Source organism: Ursus americanus, chromosome 6 (genome assembly GCF_024610735.1).
Source record: "Ursus americanus isolate L20-20 chromosome 6, mUrsAme1.1.p, whole genome shotgun sequence".
NCBI lineage: Eukaryota > Metazoa > Chordata > Mammalia > Carnivora > Ursidae > Ursus > Ursus americanus.
The window spans coordinates 67,714,164-67,736,877 of NC_142132.1; the positions used below are offsets into that span (position 1 = coordinate 67,714,164).

At 43.8% G+C, this 22,714-nt stretch overlaps 1 protein-coding gene across 2 annotated transcripts in view; it reads left to right on the top strand.

Moving 5' to 3' along the window:
- Positions 1 to 22,714, top strand: part of GNPAT (glyceronephosphate O-acyltransferase) — a 39,624-nt gene extending 16,910 nt beyond the window's left edge. For both annotated transcript variants that reach the window (XM_045783249.2, XM_087863117.1), the window contains 13 exons: positions 1,459 to 1,588; positions 4,210 to 4,337; positions 4,659 to 4,734; positions 4,986 to 5,137; positions 5,249 to 5,379; positions 7,096 to 7,319; positions 10,127 to 10,369; positions 11,748 to 11,827; positions 12,684 to 12,824; positions 13,853 to 13,952; positions 14,035 to 14,128; positions 21,053 to 21,114; positions 22,419 to 22,714. In XM_045783249.2, the coding sequence (XP_045639205.1) occupies positions 1,459 to 1,588; positions 4,210 to 4,337; positions 4,659 to 4,734; positions 4,986 to 5,137; positions 5,249 to 5,379; positions 7,096 to 7,319; positions 10,127 to 10,369; positions 11,748 to 11,827; positions 12,684 to 12,824; positions 13,853 to 13,952; positions 14,035 to 14,128; positions 21,053 to 21,114; positions 22,419 to 22,462 (1,605 nt within the window). In that variant the 3' untranslated portion in view covers positions 22,463 to 22,714. The remainder of the gene's footprint in view (positions 1 to 1,458; positions 1,589 to 4,209; positions 4,338 to 4,658; positions 4,735 to 4,985; positions 5,138 to 5,248; positions 5,380 to 7,095; positions 7,320 to 10,126; positions 10,370 to 11,747; positions 11,828 to 12,683; positions 12,825 to 13,852; positions 13,953 to 14,034; positions 14,129 to 21,052; positions 21,115 to 22,418) is intronic.

Here is a 22,714-nt window from a genome sequence, read left to right on the forward strand (position 1 = left end):
TTCATCTCTCAGGAGTGATTTAACAGTCATGTTATAGTCTGCTTTCTTCTGGAAGGAAGAGCTTTTCCTATTTTTATTCATTTATGATTTTTACTATTCTTTTTCCTCTTACTAAGAAGCTCTTACATCCATTGGCCTTCTTGTACATGTCTTTTAATATTTTATTCAGTCATTTACTTTACTTTCATGTATTTCTTCTTTTTTCCTCCAATGACTATTCTCTAGTTTGTTAAGTTACTCTCTGCCTGCCTCTCTCTCAAAGAATGTTTGGGGGCGCCTGGGTGGCTCAGTCAGTTGAGCATCCAACTCTTGGTTTCGACTGGAGTCATGATCTCATGGGTCATGAGATCAAGCCCTGCGTCTGGCTGCACACTCAGCAGGGAGTCTGCTTGAGATTCTCTCCCTCTGCCCCTCCCCCCACGTGCTCATGCGCTCTGTCTCTCTCTCAAAGAAATAAATGAATCTTGGGGTGCCTGGGTAGCTCAGTTGGTTAAGCATCTACCTTCGGCTCAGGTCATGATCCCAGGGTCCTGGGATCGAGTCCCATGTCAGGTTCCCTGCTCAGCGTGGAGCCTGCTTCTCCCTCTGCCTCTGCCTGCTGCTCTGCCTGCTTGTACTCTCTCTCTTCTCTCTCTGTCAAATAAATAAATAAAATCTTAAAAAAAAAAAGAAAGGAAGAAATCTTAAAAAAAATGTTTGATATAGCCATCCAGACAATATTGACTGGCCCTGTCTTCTTAACTGATCATACATTATCTTACCTTGGTAAATTATATTTAGATTTCCAAAAAACAGATAACACATTGATCCTGGTGAATATTTTTGAGGCTGATAGCCTACGGAATATATCTGGAAGCTCAAATTCCTTCTAACTGAGGGCACCCATTCTTCCTGGTGGCAAGTCCAGTGTATAAATATAGAAATACCATACCTCTCATTTGTCCTCCTAATTCAGATTTGTTTTTATTAATCTACCTGAGAGACGCTTTGTTCCCTCTTACTGCACACAACCATCTAGCACATTGGTTAACAGCTGGCTTTTTAATTCAGACTCACTTCAGTTCCATTCGCAGCTTGGTCATTGATCAGATGCGTGACCATGTCGCAAATGAGGAACCTAATGTTTAGGCCTTATTTACAAATATGTCACATTAAACAATGCATGGAAAATGCTTAGTATGTAAAATGTTTAATATGGTGCCCACCTAATATGTTAGGGATCATCCCTATTATTATTATGATCTATAAAATTTACATTTTTAATGTTCTTGCATTGTGTGAGGTTATTTAACCAGAACTCTGAAATAAGTTTTCTGTATGTAGTAGGGGAGGCAGGAAGACATTATTAACCTTAGTATTCCCTCTGTACATATACCCATTCTTCCGTTTTCTGATGTGCCATGTGATTTTAATAATTGGAAAACTGAAAGTATTCAAACTGTGACATTTATTTTAAAGCTACAACGAGCCATCCAGGAGCACCCAGTTGTCCTGCTGCCCAGTCATCGAAGTTACATTGACTTTCTGATGCTGTCTTTTCTTTTATACAACTATGATCTACCGGTACCAGTCATAGCCGCAGGAATGGGTATGTATTGTTCTTCTCCTCTTTTGTTTTAATTATAAAAATGACAATATTCATTGAAATGATTTTAACAGTGCTGAGGTACTTGAAGAAGAGGATGCAAATCCCCTCTCCCTTCTACCATTGACCCTGGTGTTCGATAGTCGGGATTAGGTCTCTCCGTGCTGTGCCTCAGTACAGACGGAAACAAGGATATGTGCACATGGGGGTTTGGTTTAGGCTTGAAAAATGAGATACCGCCTTTATGTATGACCTGCCTTTGCTTTTCTTAATTGATAATTTATCAGTGTTTATCTCTAAGGTCAGTGAATAGATACAACTTTTTTCTTTTACATATTTTTAATTATGGTAAGATACAGAAAGCATAACATTTACTGCCGTAACCCCCTTTAAGCCTATAGTTCAGTGGTGTTAAGTACATTCACACCGTTGTGCATCCCTCACCGTCTGCCATCCACAGAACTCCACCTGCTTTTCCTCTTGCAGACCTGAAATTCTGTCCCCACTCAACACTAACTGCTCACCCTACTCTCCCCCCGGCCACTGGCCACCAGCATTCGACTTTCTGTCTCTAGGAATTTGGCTCCTCTAGATACCTCGTATGAGTGGAATCCTACAGGATTTGTCCTTTAGTGACTGGTTTCCTTCACTCAGCATCATGTCCTCAAGGTCCATTCATGTTGCACCATGTTTCAGAATTTTCTTCCTATTCCTAAAGGCCGAGTCCTGTTTGATCGGACGTGTAGAGCACACGTCGTTTATCCATTGTTCTGTCCGTGGAAGCTTCGCTTGCTTCCACCGTTTGGCTATTATGAATAATGCTGCTATGAACATAGGTGTGCAAATACCTGTCTGAGTCTCTGCTTTAAATTCTTCCAGGTATACACCCAGAAGTAGAATTGCTGGGTTGTATGCTAATTTTATTTTTAATTTTTTTGAGGACCACTGTATTGTCTTCCCTAGCGGCTGTGCCATTTCACATCCCACCAGCGTAGTACACGAGGGTCTAGTTTCTCTGCATCCAACACTTATTTTCTTGTGGTTTTGTTTTTGTTTTTTTAATAGTGGCCATCCTGATGGTAGGATGTGGTATCTCAGTGTGCTTTTGATTTGCATTTCTCTGATGACTAGCAATGTTGATCATCTTTTCATGTACTTGTGGCCATTTCTGTATCTTTTTTGGAAAAATGTCTATTCAAGTCCTTTGCCCATTTTTGAATTGGGTTGTTTTTTGTTGTTGTTTCTCTTGAGTTGTAGGGGTTCTTTATATATTCTGGATAATAACCCCTTATCAGATACATGATCTGCAAATATTTTTTCCCTTCTCCCATTAAATTTCTCCCAAAGTTGACTTTGCACTCTATCAATGGATCCTTTGATGCACAGAACTTTTCATTGTGATGTAGCCCAATTTCTTCATCAGTTTCTTTTTTTTTTTTTTAAGATTTTATTTTTATTTATGTGACAGAGAGACAGCCAGTGAGAGAGGGAACACAAGCAGGGGGAGTGGGAGAGGAAGAAGCAGGCTCCCAACGGAGTAGGGAGCCCGACACGGGGCTCGATCCCAGGACCCTGGGATCACGCCCTGAGCTGAAGGCAGACGCTTAACGACTGAGCCACCCAGGCGCCCCTGTCAGCTTCTTTTGTTCTCTGTGCTTTCGGTGTCCTGTCCAAGAAATCGTTGCCACATTTAATGTCATGAAGTTTTACCTCTATGTTTTCTTCTAAGAATTTTATAGTTTTAGGTCTTACGTGTAGGCCTTTGATCCATTTCGAGTTAATTTTGTATACAGTGTAAGATCAAGGCCCAACTTCATGTCTAACATTACAATATTCAGCAGGGTAGGTATACTGTAATTTGGTAGTTTTGTGGTTGCATATATTCTCCTACTGGTGCTTTTATTTCTGTAGGACTGATTCCAAAAAGCAGGATTGCTAAGGCAAATCATTGTTTATCTTCTCCCTTTGGAGGGGGCTGAAAAAGTTGGGATTCAGGCATACACCTTGGTTAATAAATGCAGTAAACAGTAAGGTAAAAATTGCCAGGGACTTAAGTACTTTAAAAGCAGTTTCATCTGTACAGATGCGTAAGGAAGTTCTTTGAAAATTAAGGAAAATGGAAAAAAAGGAGGGTTTTAAAACCCCTGGTAGAATAAAGCATCCCACACTTGCTTTATTTAATCTGTGCCACTAAAAGAAGGCTGATACTTGTACCTCATGGGTGAAAAAGGTGAGAGTTGGGCTGGCCAGGTGGCCAGCATGGAAGACACGTGCCGGTCTGTCATCAAGCAGCAGCACTCCTAAAGAACTCGGCATGGTGATGTGACAGAGCTTGTCACCTTGCCTGCTGTGGCCCCGTCTGTTGCCGGTCTGGTTGTAAATGCGGAGGTGCGTGGGGGCGCACGTGGTAGCCGCCCGGTGGGCCTGCCCACACTGTCCTTTCTCTCCCGTAATTCTATTAGACGTCCCTTCTCACGTGGTTTCAGCTCGGGAAGTATGATTAGCAGTATCATAGCGGTATCTTCCATACATGCAAACTTTCTTAACAGAATGTGAGGTTAGGTATTTATAGAAGTTTCAAGATCCGCAAATAAAGATGAACCCCTTCTTTATTTATTGTTTAGACTTCCTGGGCATGAAGATGGTCGGGGAGCTGCTGCGGATGTCGGGTGCCTTTTTCATGCGGCGCACCTTTGGTGGCAATAAACTCTACTGGGCCGTGTTCTCTGAATATGTGAAGACCATGTTGCGGGTAAAGGCAGATAATTTCCGAATACTTTCAAGCTGCATTTCCTCTCCACTCGAGCTTGAGCTTGCCGTAGGATCTTAAATTCTTCACTCCCGAATGGCCCGCTTCGCTGCTCGTCCCCCTGAAGGAATGTGCATGACCTCCATGGTCCGTTTACCCTGTGCGGCCCTCTTGCTTGAGTGCGCTGTGCGCAGTGTTTGCTCAGAAGGCCGGTGGGGGTGGGGGAGCAGCTTGGGGAAAGGAATCAAAAGAAGCATTTCTCACTTTGAGAGTAGGCAATGGGTTTTGTGTTTGTTTTGTTTTGTTTGTGTTTTCTCTTTAAAGAATGGTTATGCTCCTGTTGAATTTTTCCTCGAAGGGACAAGAAGTCGCTCTTCCAAGACATTGACTCCGAAATTTGGTAGGTCCTTTAGAGACTGAAAGAAGAATACAAACCCAGAAAGTGTGGTGTCATCATAGCTGCTAAATACAGCTTGACACTTTTTTTTTTGCAAGATATATTTTCTTTATAAGTGTAACTGTTTCTTTAAGTTGTAACTGTTTATATTTACGGGCTTAAGATTTAATGTACACTTCAGGATCTTCCTGTTTTGTATCCGTGTTTGCTCCACATTTCACTACATACAGAAAACCATTTCTTCCTGTTGACAGGTCTTCTGAATATTGTGATGGAACCATTTTTTAAAAGAGAAGTTTTTGATACCTACCTTGTTCCAATTAGCATCAGTTACGATAAGATATTGGAAGAAACGCTTTACGTGTATGAGCTTCTAGGGGTTCCTAAGCCGAAAGAATCTACAACCGTACGTAAAGGAGAACCAGACTTGCTTTTACTTGAATTTAGATAAATGCTGGTTTATACACCAACTTCTTTCTGAACTTACTCTTCTATGTTTCATTTCCTCTGTTATTAGGGATTGTTGAAAGCCAGGAAGATTCTCTCTGAGAATTTTGGAAATATCCACATATACTTTGGAGACCCTGTGTCACTTCGCTCTCTGGCAGCTGGGAGGATGAGTCGGAGCCCATATAACTTGGTCCCAAGGTGCCAGACCTGTGTTTTCGTAATTGACATAGAAATAAGGATGAACATCGGGAAGTGTGGTCGTGATTCTTGAGTTGACTGACCCCTTCTAGGACTGAAACTTGGTTTTCTGAGATCACATATCAGGGAAGCAGAAAGCTTCAGTTAAAGAATTCTGTTTGCAGGGCGCCTGGCTGGCTCAGTCAAGTGGAGTGTGCGACTCTCGATCTCGGGGTTGTGAGTTTGAGCCCCAACTGGGTGTGGAGATTACTTGAAAATTTAAAAAAAATTTTTTAAGAAGAGAATTGTCAAAGAAAACAGTTAGCTGCTCGCTATATCACAATGTGATATATGTCAAATACACGGAGTCAGACCGTGCTGCTCGTTCTTCTCAGGGGAATCAGTACCCTCCTACCTGTGCTATGCACACCACCCTACCCATTCTGTGTTGGGGGGAACACTATTGGCAGGTCAGCCAAAGTATGTGGTGAGTATTATTTTTGATCCTAGAAGGGATTATATGATAATAATGAATGGGAGTGGGTCCCTGTCCTCAAGATTACAGTTTTATTTTGTTTTGTTTTTTTAAGATTTTATTTATTTATTTATTTGAGAGAGAAAAAGAGAGTCTCAGAGGGTGGGGGTGAGAAGCAAAGGGAGAGGGACAAGCAGACTCCGCGCTGAGCACAGAGCCCAGTGCGGAGCTCGATCCCACGACACTGAGATCATGACCTGAGCTGAAACCAAGAGTCAGATGCTTAACCGACTGGGCCACCCAGGTGCCCCAAGAAGGTTGTAGTTTTATGGGCACAGAAATGTATTAGGTTCTTTCAGGACGCAGGTACAGATACGCACTTGGGTTTTCTTAATTTGGAGAAATACCCCTGGGGAAGTAAGGGAGACAGAAACCACCTGCTCAGCCAGGCTTCCCGGGACGACGTCATTCATAATTCGTGTGTAGCGCCAGTGGGCCCGTGGCCACCAGTGAACGTCACTAGCAGCTTCAGCAGCTCTCAAGCAGATGTTGCTTTTTGCTGCCACGGGCTTTCCACCTCTAGTTCTCAGATCGGGCTAGCCGGTTGTTATTAGGATTGGCCCTAGCTTTCACGTGAAGCTCCCTTCCTGTGTGGTTGCTTTGGGTCCTGAGCGTACGCCTGCTTCATCCAGCTCCAAACCAGCTCCTGGTACCATCCGAGTCCACGTTTGGTGATCCGTGCCTGAAGAATCTGTCAGGCGAGGATCGTGGCAGTACTTGGCAGGTAACCTTGAGCTGCTCAGAAGGGCAGTGTAGCAGCCAGGCAAACTGTATAGCCCATCCAGCACAGACGTGAGCGGTGACCGCGTAACCTGGTAAGCGTGTTCTGGGAGACGGGTGTTCAAAGCACGGTGGACTTGGAGAGGACCGAGTAGTTCCGGCTACTGGGGCAGGCCTCCATTTTCAGAGCAGTGATAGATCTGTTTATAAAGCAGCAGCATTTTTTTTTGCCTGGAACCAGGAAGACTAAGACTCGGTCCACTTGCGTGCGTTTTGTCACCTCTCAAGAGTGTACCGTAGAGACAGGTGGACAGGTTTCACTCTAGTAAAGTAAAGGTATATTCTGGCATTGTGACCTGAGAGAATTCACTTGGCAGAAAGTAAGAGAAACCTTCCCAGGGGTCTGTCTTCTCCCACCCCCCCCCTTCACATTAGTGTGGGTAGCAGAGCTGTCATTTGTTCTTCTCTGTTCTTCTCTGTAGGTATATTCCTCAGAGACAGTCGGAGGATGTGCATGCCTTTGTCACTGAAGTTGCCTATAAAATGGAGCTTCTGCAGGTTCAAAACCTGGTTCTGAGCCCCTGGGCCCTGACAGTTGCTGTCCTGCTTCAGAACCGGCCGTCCATGGACTTTGACGCTCTGGTGGAGAAGACTTTATGGCTCAAAGGCTTAGCCCAGGCCTTCGGAGGCTTTCTCACTTGGTCCGGTACGTATGCAGGACTTGTGTGATGAGAGATTTATAGTGAACTACCTGCTGTTCACTCATGAAACCTCTTGAGTCTAGTCGATGCTGGGAACGGCCAGGGATACAAAGAGAAACAAGCCGCAGCCCTGTGCTGCAGCTTCTCCTGGCTCGTGGAAGGCAGGGTGCGTGATTGGTGACGAGGGTCCAGTGAAGTAAACACAGAGAGCTATGGACGGGGCGCCTGGGGGGCTCAGTCGGTTAAGCATCTGCCTTCGTCTCAGGTCATGATCTCAGGGTTCTGGGATTGAGCCCCGCGTGGGGTTCCCTGCTCAGCGGGGAGTCTGCCTCTCCCTCTCCCTCTGCTCATGTGTGTGCTCTCTCTCTCTCTTTCAAATAAATAAATAAAATCTTTTAAAAAAAAAAAAGCTATGGACAGACCACAGAGGGTTGCTGAGAGTACTGTGTAGGGAAGGGCCCCTGCTCAGGAGGGTTTCATAGAAGTGACTTTTGACGTCAAGTTCCATCTTGATGGAAAGGTAGGAGCCGTTCAGGAAGATGAGCGGGCGAGGGATTGCTAACGTAGGAGCAGATTTTAAGCAGGGAAGCATGACTGAAAACAACCACAGAAAACAGCCCCTGTCAGTTTTAAAAGATGGGCCAGAGCTGGGAGAGGGTATCGGAGGCAGGGAGATGGGCCAGAAGGCTGCTCGGCCTCAGTGAGAAGGGCAGGAGCCTGGACCGGAGGCCGTGGCAGAGTCAGGGAGGAGCTACGAGATGTTTAGGCAGAGCTGCTAGAGGAAGGGGCTATCGAATTGGATGGTGGTCATCAATAGGGAAATGAAGATGAATCTGACACGTGTCCCAGTATTTTCAGTCTCGTGGGAGGCAAAGGACATGTTGAGTGTGATTCAGGTGGAAAATCCTGAAAAGAGAATAGTTACAGTGCTAACTCCTGTTGGCCCAGGAGCATGTAAGAACACAGGCACCTCTTTCTACGCGTTTTGCTTTTCCAAGGTGGGATAAATAGGTGGCCAGTTCACCGCTAAGAGTCTCTGTTCGGCAATTAAAATAACTCCAGTGATCCTGGGGAGAGAGCCTGTTGGTATCTAAGTAACAGAATCGTGGAAAGTGATTCAGTACTTTTCCAAATCCAGTTCCTTTTTTCTTCTTTACTTGGCTTATCCCATACTTCCAAGCGTTTTCATAGCTAGAGCTCTTTACAGTAAATGTGTCTTCATGCCATACCATGTTCTGTTATGTATATAACATGTATCACAGATTATATCATGACCTTAAGCAAGCTCACAAGGCATGTGAGCCCAGAAGGAAAGCCACAGCCCTCCGTTGCCCCCTCCCAGAATTATTGGCAGCCCTCGTTGCCCACGTGGAGCGGTGCACCTGGTTACTGGAGCCCGGCAGCCAGCGCTTGGGCCCAGGGTAGCAGTAAAATGATCTCCCTTGTCAAGAATGTTAAATATCACCATGTCTTCATTATGCCTCTGTAGTTCTAACTCCTTGGCTATGTCCAGGCTAGTGTAGCGTCAGTGTAGTGAGTTACCAGGATCTGTCATGGGCCCAGTTGTTTAGTTTTCTCTGATGTGGGAAAACCAGAAAATCTCCTCAGCATCCCTCTGTGCTCAGGGAAGCCTGGTGCTGGGGGAGCGCCTCTTGGGTCGCCCTTGTTCACCAGCAAAGTTGCAAAGCAATATTCTTGCAGTGTTGGAATTAATTGGTCTAAGCAAGGAGAGAGAGAGAGTGTGTGTGTGTGTGTGTGTAAGTGAATGAAGTATGTTTTTATTTTAACAATAACTTTTTATTATGTTATGTTAGTCACCATACAGTATATCCTTAGTTTTTGATGTAGTGTTCTATGATACATTATTTGCGTACAATACCCAGTGCACCATGCAGTATGTGCCCTTAATACCCATCACTGGCCTATCCCAGTCCCCCACTTCCCTCCCCTCTGAAGCCCTTGGTTTGTTTCCCAGAGTCCATAGTCTCTCATGGTTTATCCCCTCTTCTGTTTGCCCCCCCTTCATTCTTTCCTTCCTTCTCCTACCGATCTTCCTATTTCTTATGTTCCATAAATGAGTGAAACCATATGATAATTGTCTTTCTCTGCTTGACTTATTTCACTTAGCATAATCTCCTCCAGTCCGGTCCATGTTGCTGCAAATGTTGGATAATCGTTCTTTCTGATGGCTGAGTAATATTCCATTGTATATATGGACCACATCTTAATCCAGTCATCTGTTGAAGGGCATCTCGGCTCCTTCCACAATTTAGCTATTGTGGACAATGCTGTGAAGCATGTTTTAATCATGAGGCTTCTTGTCTTAGTATTGTTAAATTCACATGTATATGATTTTCTTGTCCTGTAACTTGCTATTGCAATACTTCGGATACACGTGGTTCCTGAGGAAGTGTTGGTTTTCAGAGTGGGAATTCATATATACTTCAGAATGGCTGACAAATGAAGGATAGATAAGAAAGTGCATTAAATGTCTTTAGAGAGACAGTTGATAGTACTTTTATAAAGTCTCTTTCACAGGGGCGCCTGGCTGGCTCAGTTGGAAGAGCATTATCTCAGGGTCATCAGTTTGAGCCCCACATTGGGCACAGAGATTACTTTAAAAAAAAACAGAAAAAATATATCTTCCCATAGGGCATCATTACTTCAGTTGGTAGAGCCCAGAGCTAGACCCTGGCACTTGACAGGGAATCTGCCAGCTCACTAGCATTGCTGGACACCAGGCCTAAGATTCCCTGCAGAGACCGGTCCCATTTCTGTGCCGTCCGCCTGAGTGAGCTGTCTCTGTGTGTAGATAATGAACGTGCTGAAGAAGTTATCCAGTCCAACATCCTCCTGCACTCCAACATCGCCAGCCTCGTCAAAGACCAGGTGGTTCTGAATGTGGACTCCGGAGACTCCGAAGTGGTTGATGGACTCATTTTCCAGCATATCACCCTCCTCATGTGCTCGGCTTATAGGAACCAGTTGCTCAACGTTTTCGTCCGTCCTTCCTTAATAGCTATGGCACTGCAGATGGCCCCCGGGTTCCGGAAAGGTAACTCACGGGAATGTGATCTGGAATTTTGGAAGAGACTGGCCATTCAGTTCCGTATAGAGAGCAACATTTGATGCCTTATAATGCTCAGCCACATGTGTGGAGCCCAGACAGCAGCAAAGAATGGGGCCTGTCCACTCTGAAGAAGTTAGGTTTGTGCCCCCAGTACATGGCTGTCTGCTTCAAATTTGGGAATGGGAAGGGACCTAAGAAATTAACCTAAACCTCTCCTTTTATAAATAAGGAAAGGGAGGCCTAGGAAGTTACGTAATGTCCTAAGCAAGGGTCTGGGACTAGAGCACAGTTCTCCATCTCCTGGCCTGCGGCCCTTTCTCCTTTATGTGGCAGAAGCAGGCGGGGTGGGTAAACAGTCCAGCAGTGCCTGCTAGGGACACAGTCATGTTCTAGTGGCGGTGAAGAGTGGAACAATGAATAACACTGTTTTGTTCCCAGGAAGCTGTTGTCAGGGTGAGGGCTGTTCTACCCAGGCTCCACTGGAGTTACTGGAGGGTGAGCCCCACCCCAAATGTTGATTCAGTTGGTCCAGAGTGTGGACCAGACACTGATGTTCTTGGTTTTGTTTTTCAGAGCTCCATAGATAATCCTAAGGAAAAGTCAGACTTAGACCTTTAGCCTTGGAAGGAACCTCAGGTCCTATGTCCAGGCCCTCGTTTGTGAATGAGGAGATGGGCCCGGAGAAGTCAGTTTAGTTCAAGACACAGAAAACTCAAATCTTGGTCTTAGTTCTGAGGTTTCTCATCTCGGAGTTCGTTCACAACTAAGGGGTACACGCGTGGTCTTCTTGAGTGTTGGGACCACCCAGAAATTGGAGGCAGTGCTTCACATCCACACGTCTGTAGATTCTTTGAATGAGAAAGTTCATAGCAGAAAATGTCAGAAAAATGAAGACACCTCTGTAGTCGATGGGCAAGGGAGACCTGTGTGTCTGGAGAACGAGACAGTATTTTCTGTTGTGTGCTGGTATATTCTAGTGCTAAAGATATGGTAAAGACAACAGGAAGTAGGACTAGAGAAGGGATCGAAGTAATTCATTCCTTTCCTTCTCTACTAGGGAGCCGTGGGCAGGGAACGTGAAGCATCCTAGCTTCTAAGAAGTGTAGCGTCTCGCTCAGCAGCACACTGACTGGGTAGAGGCCTGGTTGTGATTCAGATGCAACCGTCGGCACTGCTAAACTGTAGTTTGCTCTTAGGTAAAATTTGGATTGCCAAATAGCTTCCTTTGGGGGCCTGAGTTCTCATCCCTGGCATGGAGTAATATGCCTTTGGAGTGACGCGTTTTGGACAGTCGTGGCCTTCTTGTACTTCCTAAAAGTTTAAAAACCAGTGTTGTAATTGGATGTAATTGATTTATTTCCAGAGGATGTCTACAGTTGCTTTCGCTTCCTGCTCACTGTTTTTTCAGATGAGTTCATCTTCCTTCCAGGAAACGCACTAAAGGTAAATCTTTACAGCCAAAGAGCACAGGTGTGTTCACAGTGAGAGTTCTGGAAGTGTAGGCTTGGATTCACGCGTGGTTGACTTCCCTTTCTTCAAGGCTACATGCAGCAGAAATACGAGACTCTTGGACACTCGCAGTTCGATGAGCTCTATTTTGATTCTTGGTCAAGCTTAATCAGTAACGTAGGGATTATTTGGTGAGAAGAGAGTCATTCTTTAAACCTTGAGCCACTGTGAATAAATCAGTACTGTTTTGTTAAAAATTTGCCAACCGGTACACATTTTCCTGTTAACAACATGTTGGAATGTGTTGGGCCTTTTGCTTTGAGATTAGAGAGCAGTGGTCTTGCCTGATGGCGTAGACAGCTCGTGATGGATCAGGCCCCCAGAGCTGGACCGCCGGCTTGCTGGCGGGGGGGGGGGGGTGTACCAGGATAGACGGAAGGTGGTCAGGTTTCTGTATGCTGTGCCTAGGAGCCCAGGTGTTACTCCGTTGAGAATGAGGTCGGCAGTTTTTTTGAGTATAAGCATAATTCCACATAGTTTTAGGACCTGTTTTATGCACTTCCTATTTAAATTTAAGGAACGCGGCTGTGCAAAGTGAGAAAGTCATCACCCAGGTCATGATTTCTAAGGCTCTTGAATCCTTTGTGTGTTTGCTGTGTTTGGGGTTCAACATTTTGAGTGTTGGAACACATGCTTCTCTGTCTGCTAACAACAGAACCTTTTAGAAGCGTTGTGGAATTGGCTAGTGTTCTCTCATTCTGAGGGCACATAGCTGCTGTTCCTGAGACCAGCAGCGTACCCATTAACCTAAATTAGTGGGTGCACCCTATCTTCTCCCCTCCCTTCCCAGGACTTTGAAGAAGGCTGTTACCTGCTCTGCAAAAATGAGACAATACAAGTGACGACAAGGGACATCCTAGTTACAGAGAAAGGAAATACCGTGTTAGAATTTTTAATAGGTCTCTTTAAACCTTTTGTGGAATGTTATCAGGTATGTAACTCTTTTGCAAGTTCTCCTTCATCCTCCCACCCTCTACTTGCTTCTGGTTCGGAGGTCAAGTGTCTTCCCCAGGTGAATGGCAGAACTAGAGAGATTGCTCAATAGGGTGAAAGAGTCACCTCTCAGGTGAAGACCTTGTTCCTGCAAAGGGGGCCCTTACAGACCCCAGAGGGTAACAGCTTCAGGATGCCCAGAACCAAGCGCCATCATACTGTACCTTACGGCTTTTCTCATAGCTCGGCGTTTGACACATTGCGGGCACTCGGGAAATGCAAGATTGGAATGATACATAATGTCAGTGATTTTAAATCACTAAAAGCTAATTAACAGAAGGGGAAGAAGAGGTTCAAGTGCAAGTATCTGAAAGAGTTTGTCAGAGCTCTAAGGAGTGGTTAAACAGAGAGGGGGTGGTAGAGATGCCCAGCAGGAATGTGCCCCTCAGAGGGGCTGTATGTATTTGCCAGAAGAGGACTCTGGCTCTGAGCACTGGTTAGCAGCCCCCAGGACCAGCGTCCTGGCAGGGCTGCTCTGACCGATGACAGAGACACTGTGCCTAGTCCAGCACTGAGTGGGTATCTGAGAAATGCTACTTCTGCCCCTAAGCACCTTTCTGCAGTACAAGTCATCAAGCATTTGGGGGCCTAACAAACTATTAGGTGTTTTTAGGGAAAAAGCAGTTACACAAAATCTGGCCCCTCTCTTCCTGAGCGTCAGCATAAGATCTGTTAAGCTGATGGTAATTCACTCAACTTGCAACCCGTTAAAGTGAGAAAGCGTATTTTAATAAATGTCAGTACTATTTCAGACTCTATTTCTAATTATAAGCAGTGATACAAGCTCCAGCGAGACCTCCTAAGAATTCTGTAGCTTTTCTGTGCTCAAACTTTGGAGAGTCTTTATTCTGCTCTGACATACCGTAGCTTTCTGTCAAGGGGGACCAGGTCACATCAGTCGCTTCTGCATTGTATTTGGCTACCTTTTTCTCTTTCTGTTCCCCACACTCTTTCTGTTAAAATCAGATAATTTGCAAATACCTCTTGAATGAAGAAGAAGACGACTTCACTGAGAAACAGTACTTGGCTGGAGTTCGAAAATTCACCAGTCAGCTTCTTGATCAAGGTTAGTCACACTTCTGTGGGTGGTGACTTCTTGCAGTTAAGAACAAAAAGAAGTCCACTAACTCTTTCTCCCTCTGTCATAGGTGCCTCGCAGTGTTACGATGTCTTGTCTTGCGATGTACAGAAAAATGCCTTAGCAGCTTTTGTGAGGCTAGGTGTGGTAGAGAAGAAGAAAGTGTAAGTACTGTGTGCGCGGGGCTGGAGGGGCAGTGCCTGCTAACGGCCGCTGAGCACAGAATGCAGACAAAGCGCTTGAAACAGGATACCATGCTTCATTCATCCATCTCCCGATGAGTTATGTCAGTATGAGTTACTGTGCAAATTTTATGTAGTTACAAATAAAAATGGTATTGAAGCAAAGAAAGTATTTTAGGCCAGCATTTTGGCCTTGATCTAATATTGGAATGTATAGGTGAATTTTAAAGATTTTTGGGAAGTGAAGTAGAGTGTGTGTGTGTATATAAGTGTGTATATATATATATACACTTACGTAAGTATATATACTTATGTACACACACACACACAAACATGTATAATACATAAAGACACACATATGTGTACGTGCAGATAGTTAGCTGTTTCCTCTTCTGAGTGAATGAATGTAAGAGTGACCAAGCTTCGTGGGCAGAGTCTGGTAGTATGTCTCTTATGTCATCAGAAGGAGGAAGCATGAAGCCAGCAAGCAGGGCAGGAGCAATGGGCTTGTCAATTACTTAAAGACTTGGTCTTGAGGAGGAAAAAAGATGGCGGAGGAGTAGGGAACCCTGTATCAACCAGTATCCTGAATTAAGCTGGATATCTACCAAACCATTCTGAACACCCATGAAATCTGCCTGAGATGTAAGAAGATATATCTGGATCTCTACAAACAGAATATCTCCCGCCATTGGTCTTGAGCTATGAAGCGGGCAGCTGTGATTCTGTGGGCAGATATCAGAAGATAAACAGAAGAGGGAGGGAGCCTTCATAAACTTGTGCCAGGAAGGTGAGATAACGCCAGAGCGCGAAGCCTCCTGAGCTGGGAACCAGGCACAGGCTCGCAGACCGGTAGCGGTGGGAAAGGACTTTAGTGCAGCCCCCCAGACAGAAACCTGGAGCTACGGGTGCACGTGTGAGAACCGGGGGTGGCTTGCGGTTTTAGAAGCACAAAGTGCAGAGATGTGCCAGCCCCGGAGCGACATCTGGGAGTGCTGCTGTGGGGCACACAACCCAGGAGACTGCGGTTTTTAGCAGCACAGACAGAAACGGAGACAGTGTGTCCTGGAGAGAGAGTGAAGAACAGACTGCAATCTCTCTGTTCTGAGACAGAGGTTTGGATGTGGTTACTTCTGCTCTGACTCTCAGAAGAGACGCAGAAAGCCATCAGAGAAAGCTACCAGAGAACAAAAGCCCCAAAAAACCAGTTTTCACTGAACCCATTTCCCCCCCACACACACAGGGGCAGGACAGCTCTGCCCAAACAGGGTTACCTGAGTAACAGCATGGCAGGCCTCCCTCCCCCAGAAGACAGGCTGGAAGAACAAGAAACCAACAACCCTAAGGTCCCTATAAAACAGGTGCATCTTGCTTGGGTCGTGGTCTGTGATTTGAACTCTGTACATTCCCTCAAACACCCCCAACAGAAGACTAAGAAGAGGAACCCCCCCAACAAAGGAAAGAATCAGAGACCGTCGCCTCTACCATAGAACTAATGGATATGGATATAACCAAGATGTCAGAAATAGACTTCAGAGTAACATGAAGTCAAGATCTAGGCTTGAGAAAAATATTAACGACAATATAGAATCTCTAAAGGCTAAAATGAGAACGAATCTGGCCGAACTTAAAAATGCTATGAATGAAATGCAGTCTAAACTGGATACTCTTGACTGCCAGGGTAAACGAGGCAGAAGAACGAATTAGTGAGCTAGAGGATAAGATGATAGAAAAGGAAACCGAGGCAGCATGGGAAAAACAGATTAAAGCCCAAGGGATCAAACCGAGAGAGATTAATGACTCAATGAAACGTTCCAATATCAGAATTATTGGGATCCCTGAGGGGGTAGAGAGAGAGAGGTCTAGAAGATATATTTGAGCAAATCGTAGCTGAGAACGTCCCTAATCTGGGGAAGGAAACAAACATTTGTGTCCAAGAGGCAGAAAGGACCCCTCCCAAGATCAATGAGAACAGACTGACACCCTGACATATAATTGTACAATTCACAAATCTTAGATCCAAGGAAACAATCTTAAAAGCGGCGAGGGGGAGGAGATTTCTTACGTACAGAGGGAGGAACATCAGAATAACATCAGACCTGTCCACTGAGACCTGGCAGGCCAGAAAGGGCTGGCAAGACATATTCAGGTTACTAAACGAGAAGAACATGCAGCCAAGGATACTGTATCCAGCAAGGCTGTCATTCAGAATGGATGGAGAGACAAGGAGCTTCCAAGACCGGCAAAAACAGAAAGAATATGTGACCATCAAGCCGGCCCTGCAAGAAATATTAGGGGGGTTCTATAAAAGGAGAAAGACCCCAAGAGTGATAGGGACTAGAAATTTACAGAGACAATCTGTAGAAACAAGGACTTCACAGGCAACATGATGATAATAAAATCATATCTTTCAATAATCACTCAATGTGAATGGCCTAAATGCTCCCATGAAACGGCACAGGGTTGCAGATTGGATAAAAAAACATGACCCATCCATATGCTGTCTACAAAAGACTCATTTTGAACCTAAAGATACATCCGGACTGAAAGTGAGGGGATGGAGAACCATTTTTCATGCCAACGGACCTCAAAAGAAACCTGTGGTAACAATTCTCATATCAGACAAATAAGATTTTAAGCTAAAGACTATAGTTAAGAGATACAGAAGGATACTATATCATTCCTAAAGGGCCTATCAAACAAGAGGATTTAACAATTGTAAATATATATGCCCCCAACATGGGAGCAGCCAACTACATAAGCCAACTGTTAACCAAAATAAAGAAACATCTTGATAATAATATGTTAATAGAAGACCTCAACACTCCACTCTCAGCAATAGACAGATCATCTAAGCAGAGAATCAACAAAGACACAAGAGCTCTGAATGACACACTGGACCAGATGGACTTCATAGGTATATACAGAACATTCCACCCTTAAACAACAGAATACTCATTCTTCTTGAACACATGTGGAACTTTCTCCAGAATATACCACATAGTGGGTCACAAATCAGGTCTCAACTGATACCAAAAGATTGAGATTATTCCCTGCATATTCTCAGATCACAATGCTTTGAAACTGGAACTCAATCACAGAAAAAAATTGGAAGAAATTCAAACACTTGGAAGCTAAAGACCATCCTGCTTAAGAATGTTTGGATCAACCAGGAAGTCAAAGAAGAGCTTAAACAATTTATGGAAACCAATGAGAATGAAAACACATCGGTCTAAAACCTGTGGGATACTGCAAAAGTGGTCCTGAGGGGGAAACGCATAGCTATCCAAGCCTCACTCAAAAGAATAGAAAAATCCCGAATACGCAAACTAACTTTACACCTTAAAGAACTGGAGAAAGAACAACAAATAAAGCCTAAGCCAAGCAGGAGAAGAGAAATAAGATTAGAGGAGAGATCAATGAATTAGAAACCAGAAATACAGTAGAGCAGATCAATGAAACTAGAAGCTGATTCTTTGAAAGAATTAATAAGATAGATCAGTAAACCACTGGCCAGACTTATCCAAAAGAAAAGAGAAAGGACCCAAATTAGTAAAATTATGAATGAAAGGGGAGAGATCACGACTAACACCAAGGAAATAGAACCAATTATTAGAAATTATTATAAACAACTATATGCCAATGAGTTAAGGAACCTGGAAAAAATGGATGCCTTCCTGGAAACCCATAAACTATCAAGACTGAACCAGGAAGAAATTGACAATCTGAATAAACCAATAACCAGTAACAAAATTAAAGCAGTGATCAAAAACCTCCCAAAAAACAAGAGTCCAGAGCCTGATGGATTCCCAGGGGAACTCTACCAAACATTCAAACAAGAAATAAGACCTATTCTCCTGAAGCTGTTTCAAAAAATCGAAACAGAAGGAAAACTTCCAAACTCATTCTCTGAGGCCAGTATTACCTTGATCCCAAAACCAGGCAAAGACCCCATCAAAAAGGAGAATTACAGATCAGTATCCCTGATGAATATGGATGTCAAAATTCTCAACAAGATCCTAGCTAATAGGATCCAACAGTACATTATCATCCTTATCACGACCAGGTGGGATTTATTCCTGGGATCCAAGGGTGGTTCAACATTCGCAAATCAATCAGTATGACAGAACACGTTAATAAGAGAAGAGACAAGAACCATATGATCCACTCAACTGATGCAGAAAAAAAGCATTTGACAAAATACAGCATCCTTTCCTGATTAAAACTCTTCAGAGTGTAGGGATAGAGGAAACATTCCTCAATTTCATAAAAACCATCTGTGGAAAGCCCACAGCAAATATCATTCTCAATGGGGAAAAGAGCTTTTCCCTTAAGATCAGGAACATGACAAGGTTGCCCACTTCTGCCACTGTTGTTCAACATAGTACTAGAAGTCCTAGCATCAGCAATCAGACAACAAAAAGAAATGAAAGGTATTCAAATTAGCAAAGAAGAAGTCAAATTCTCTCTCTTCGCAGATGACATGATACTTTATGTGGAAAACCCAAAAGACTCCACTCCCAAATTACTAGAACCCATATAGCAATTCAGTAATGTGACAGGACACAAAATCAATGCACAGAAATCGTTGCATTTCTATACACGAACAGTGTAACTGTAGAAAGAGAAATTAGGGAATCAATTCCATTTTCAATAGCACCAAAAACCATAAGATACCCTGGGATAAACCTAACCAAAGAGGCAGGTAAAGGATCTATACTCTAGAAACTACAGAACACTTATGAAAGAAATTGAAGAAGACACAAAAAGATGGAAAAACATTCCATGCTCATGGATCAGAAGAGTAAACATTGTTAAAATGTCTGTGCTGCCCAGACCAATCTGTACTTTTAGCACCATCCCAATCAAAATACAAGTGGCATTTTTCAAAGTGCTGGATCAAACAATCCTAAAATTTGTATGGAACCAGAAAAGACCCCGAATCACCAAGGAAATGTTGAAAAAGAAAAAGCTGGGGGCATCACGTTGCCTGATTTCAAGCTATATTACAAAGCTCTGCTCACCAAGACAGAGTGGTACTGGCACAAAAACAGACACATAGACCAATGGAACAGAATAGAGTGCCCAGATATGGACCCTCAGCTCTATGGTCAACTAATCTTCGACAAAGCAGGAAAACATATACAATGGGAAAAAGACAGTCTCTTCAGTAAATGGTGCTGGGAAAATTGGATGGCTATATACAGAAGAATGAAACCCAACCATTCTCTCACACCATACATAAAGATAAACTCTAAATGGATGAAAGACTTCAATGTGAAACAGGAATCCATCCAAATCCTAGAGGAGAACATAGGCAGTAACCTCTTCAACATCGGCCACAGCAACTTCTTTCAAGACACATCTCCAAAGGCAAGGGAAACAAAAGCAAAAATGAATGTTTGGGATTTCATCAAGATAAAAAGCTTCTGCACAGCAAAGGAAACAGTCAACAAAACAAAGAGGCAACCCATGGAATGGGAGAAGATATTTGCAAATGACACTTCGGATAAAGGGCTGGTAATCTAAGATCTATAAAGAACTTCTCAAACTCAACACCCAAAAAACAAATAACCCAGTCAAAAAATGGGCAGAAGACATGGACAGACACTTCTCCAAGGAATACATACGAACGGCTAACAGACACATGAAAAAATGGTCAACATCATTAGCCATCAGGGAAATTCAAATCTAAACCACATTGAGATACCATCCTACACCAGTTAGAATGGCAAAAAGTGATAAGCCAGGAAACGACAAATGTTGGCAAGGATGTGGAGAAAAGGGATCCCTCTTACACTGTTGGTGGGAATGCAAGCTGGTACAGCCACTCTGGAAAACAGTGTGGAGGTTCCTCAAAAAATTAAAAATAGAGCTACCCTATGACCCAGCAATTGCACTACTGGGTATTTACCCTAAAGATACAGATGTCGTAAAAAGAAGAGTCACGTGCACCCCAATGTTAATAGCAGCACTGTCCACAATAGCCAAACTGTGGAAGGAGCCGAGATGCCCTTCAACAGATGAATGGATAAAGAAGATGTGGTCCATATATACAATGGAATATTACTCAGCCATCGGAAAGAATGATTACCCAACATTTGCATCAACATGGATGGGACCAGAGGAGATTATGCTAAGTGAAATAAGTCAAGCAGAGAAAGACAATTATATGGTTTCACTTATATGTGGAACATAAGGAATAGCATGGAGGACATTAGGAGAAGGAAGGGAAAAATGAAGGGGGTGGAAATCAGACGGGGAGACGAACAATGAGAGACTGGACTCTGGGAAACAAACTGAGGGTTTCAGAGGGGAGGGGGAAGGGGGGATGGGTTAGCCCAGGGGTGGGTATTAAGGAGGGCACGTATTGCATGGAGCACTGGGTGTTACATGCAAACAATGAATCCTGAAACACTACATCAAAAACTAATGATGTACTATATGGTGGCTAACATAACAGAATAAATAAAGAGTTGACCTTGAGGAAGACTATTGAGAAGTAGTCTTGGAGCACCTGGCTCGCTCAGTTGGTAGAACCTGTGACTCTTGATCTTGGGGTCATGAGTTCAAGTCCCATGTTGGGTGTAGAGATTGCAAAACAAACAAACTTGAAAAGAAAAGTAGTCTTGGGACACCTGGGTGGCTCAGTCGGTGAAGCGTCTGCCGTCAGCTCAGGTCATGATCCCCGAGCCCTGGGATCAAATCCCACATCCAGCTTCTTGCTCATCAGGGAGGCTTCTTCTCCCTCTACCTGCCACTCCCCCTGCTTGTGCTCTCTCTCTCTCTGTGTCAAATAAATAAAATCTTTTTAAAAAAGAAAAGAAGAGTAGTCTTACTGTATAATGAACATCGACTTCCCCTACCTAAGTTTATGTAATAAGAACTTTTTGCTTTTTTTCCTAGAAATAGTGACAGTGTATTTAATGTGAACGAACCTGCCATGACAAAATTAGAAGAAATGCTCGGTAAGTACAGTTTAGTGGCATGTGATACATTTTCACGTTGTGTTTATCACATATAGTAACACAAGAAAGTATGTTATGGCACCAAATACTTTTATCAGAATGAACAACAGAGTTTTAATATCAACAGGACTATTTATATCATCTAGGTTTTGCTCCAGGAAGGTAAGGAGAAAGTGCAGAGAAAACACAACCAGCAGAACATGGTCAGTCTTCTACATAATTATCAGTGTCTAGCATAACTAATTAGGGTCTGAGATCTGGACCCTTCACATCCAGTCTTGGTGGACGTGGAGAAAATACCTGTTATCTGAGTCCTTGGCTTTATTCTCTTCCTCTCTACTCTTGGATCCCTTCTTTCCCTGGCAAAGGGTTGGGATTAGTGTTCACAGCATATAGACTTTCTGAGCTCAGAATTGGGGCTGATAGCATACCCTTGGGAGAACAGTCCTTCAGCTTATCAGCAGATAGTCCAGCTCAGAAAGGCAGGGTCATTCGTTTGCAGTATGAAGAGAGTCAAGAGTGTGGGTGTAAGGAAAGAGATCTAAGAGGTCAGAGGAAGTAATGAACATTTCTCTTGGGAATGATGGGGTGGTTTTAGAAAGGGAGGGTGTCAGTGTTTGGAAAAAAAAATAACAACTTACCTGTTGATATATTGAATAAGCACTACATTGTTGAATGGATATTCTTATAAATAGGTCTCTCGTACCTGATCCTAATTCAGTACATTTGTCAGACCTGCGTGGAAGAGCTTCAGGGAGATGTCCGGTGGGATGAGGGGAAACCATATGGTAAAAGAAAGTGGTTGAAGAAAAAGGGTAGAAGGCAAAGGAATGGTTGACATCAGTAGGGAAGGTGGAAATACTAGTTTCTTGTTGAAGAAAATACGAAGGTTGAAATCCCAGTCTTCTGTTTATCTTATGTCTGAAATCTCAGAATATGTACCCTTGAAACTCGATCTGGAGTTTGGTAAGAGGGGCATGTAGCTGAAACAATCCCCAAAACCCTTATTCTGTGAGGATGATGGAATTGATTTCTTAATCACAGGTGGCAAATACAACATGGGAATGAATGTATTAGCACATGCTAGACCAGAAGTCCCAAAAGCAGACTGGGTTCTGATCCTGGCTCTGCCGGTGGCTGTAGGGGGTGTGAGGGGTGGGGACTGCTGCTGCTTCCCCTGCGGAGGGGCAGGGGTCTCCATCAGTGTTCTGTCAGCCTGTGAAACCACACAAGGCTTAAACAGCTGTATGAGGAAGGACAAACTCAAGGTCATCTTATGGGCTGTCTTTTTTTTTCCCTCTTAGGTTGTAAGACACCAGTAGGAAAGCCAGCAACTGCAAAACTTTAATATTGCCAAACAGTTACGAGAAATTTGGTCACATAATTGCTGTCATCCAAGGACTCTTACTCCAACAGGCAGGAACATGAAGGAAAAGAGCCATCTGCTCGGGCTTCATACGACAGGAGACCCATGGGCTCGGCAGAGAGGAAGAGGTGACCGGTGTAAGCAGTCTGTGTGATCCTCTCCACCACGACACTTAAAAAGGCATTCGTGTCCAACTTTGTGTGTGTTTTAAAATAAAACAGTCTTTTGGAAACA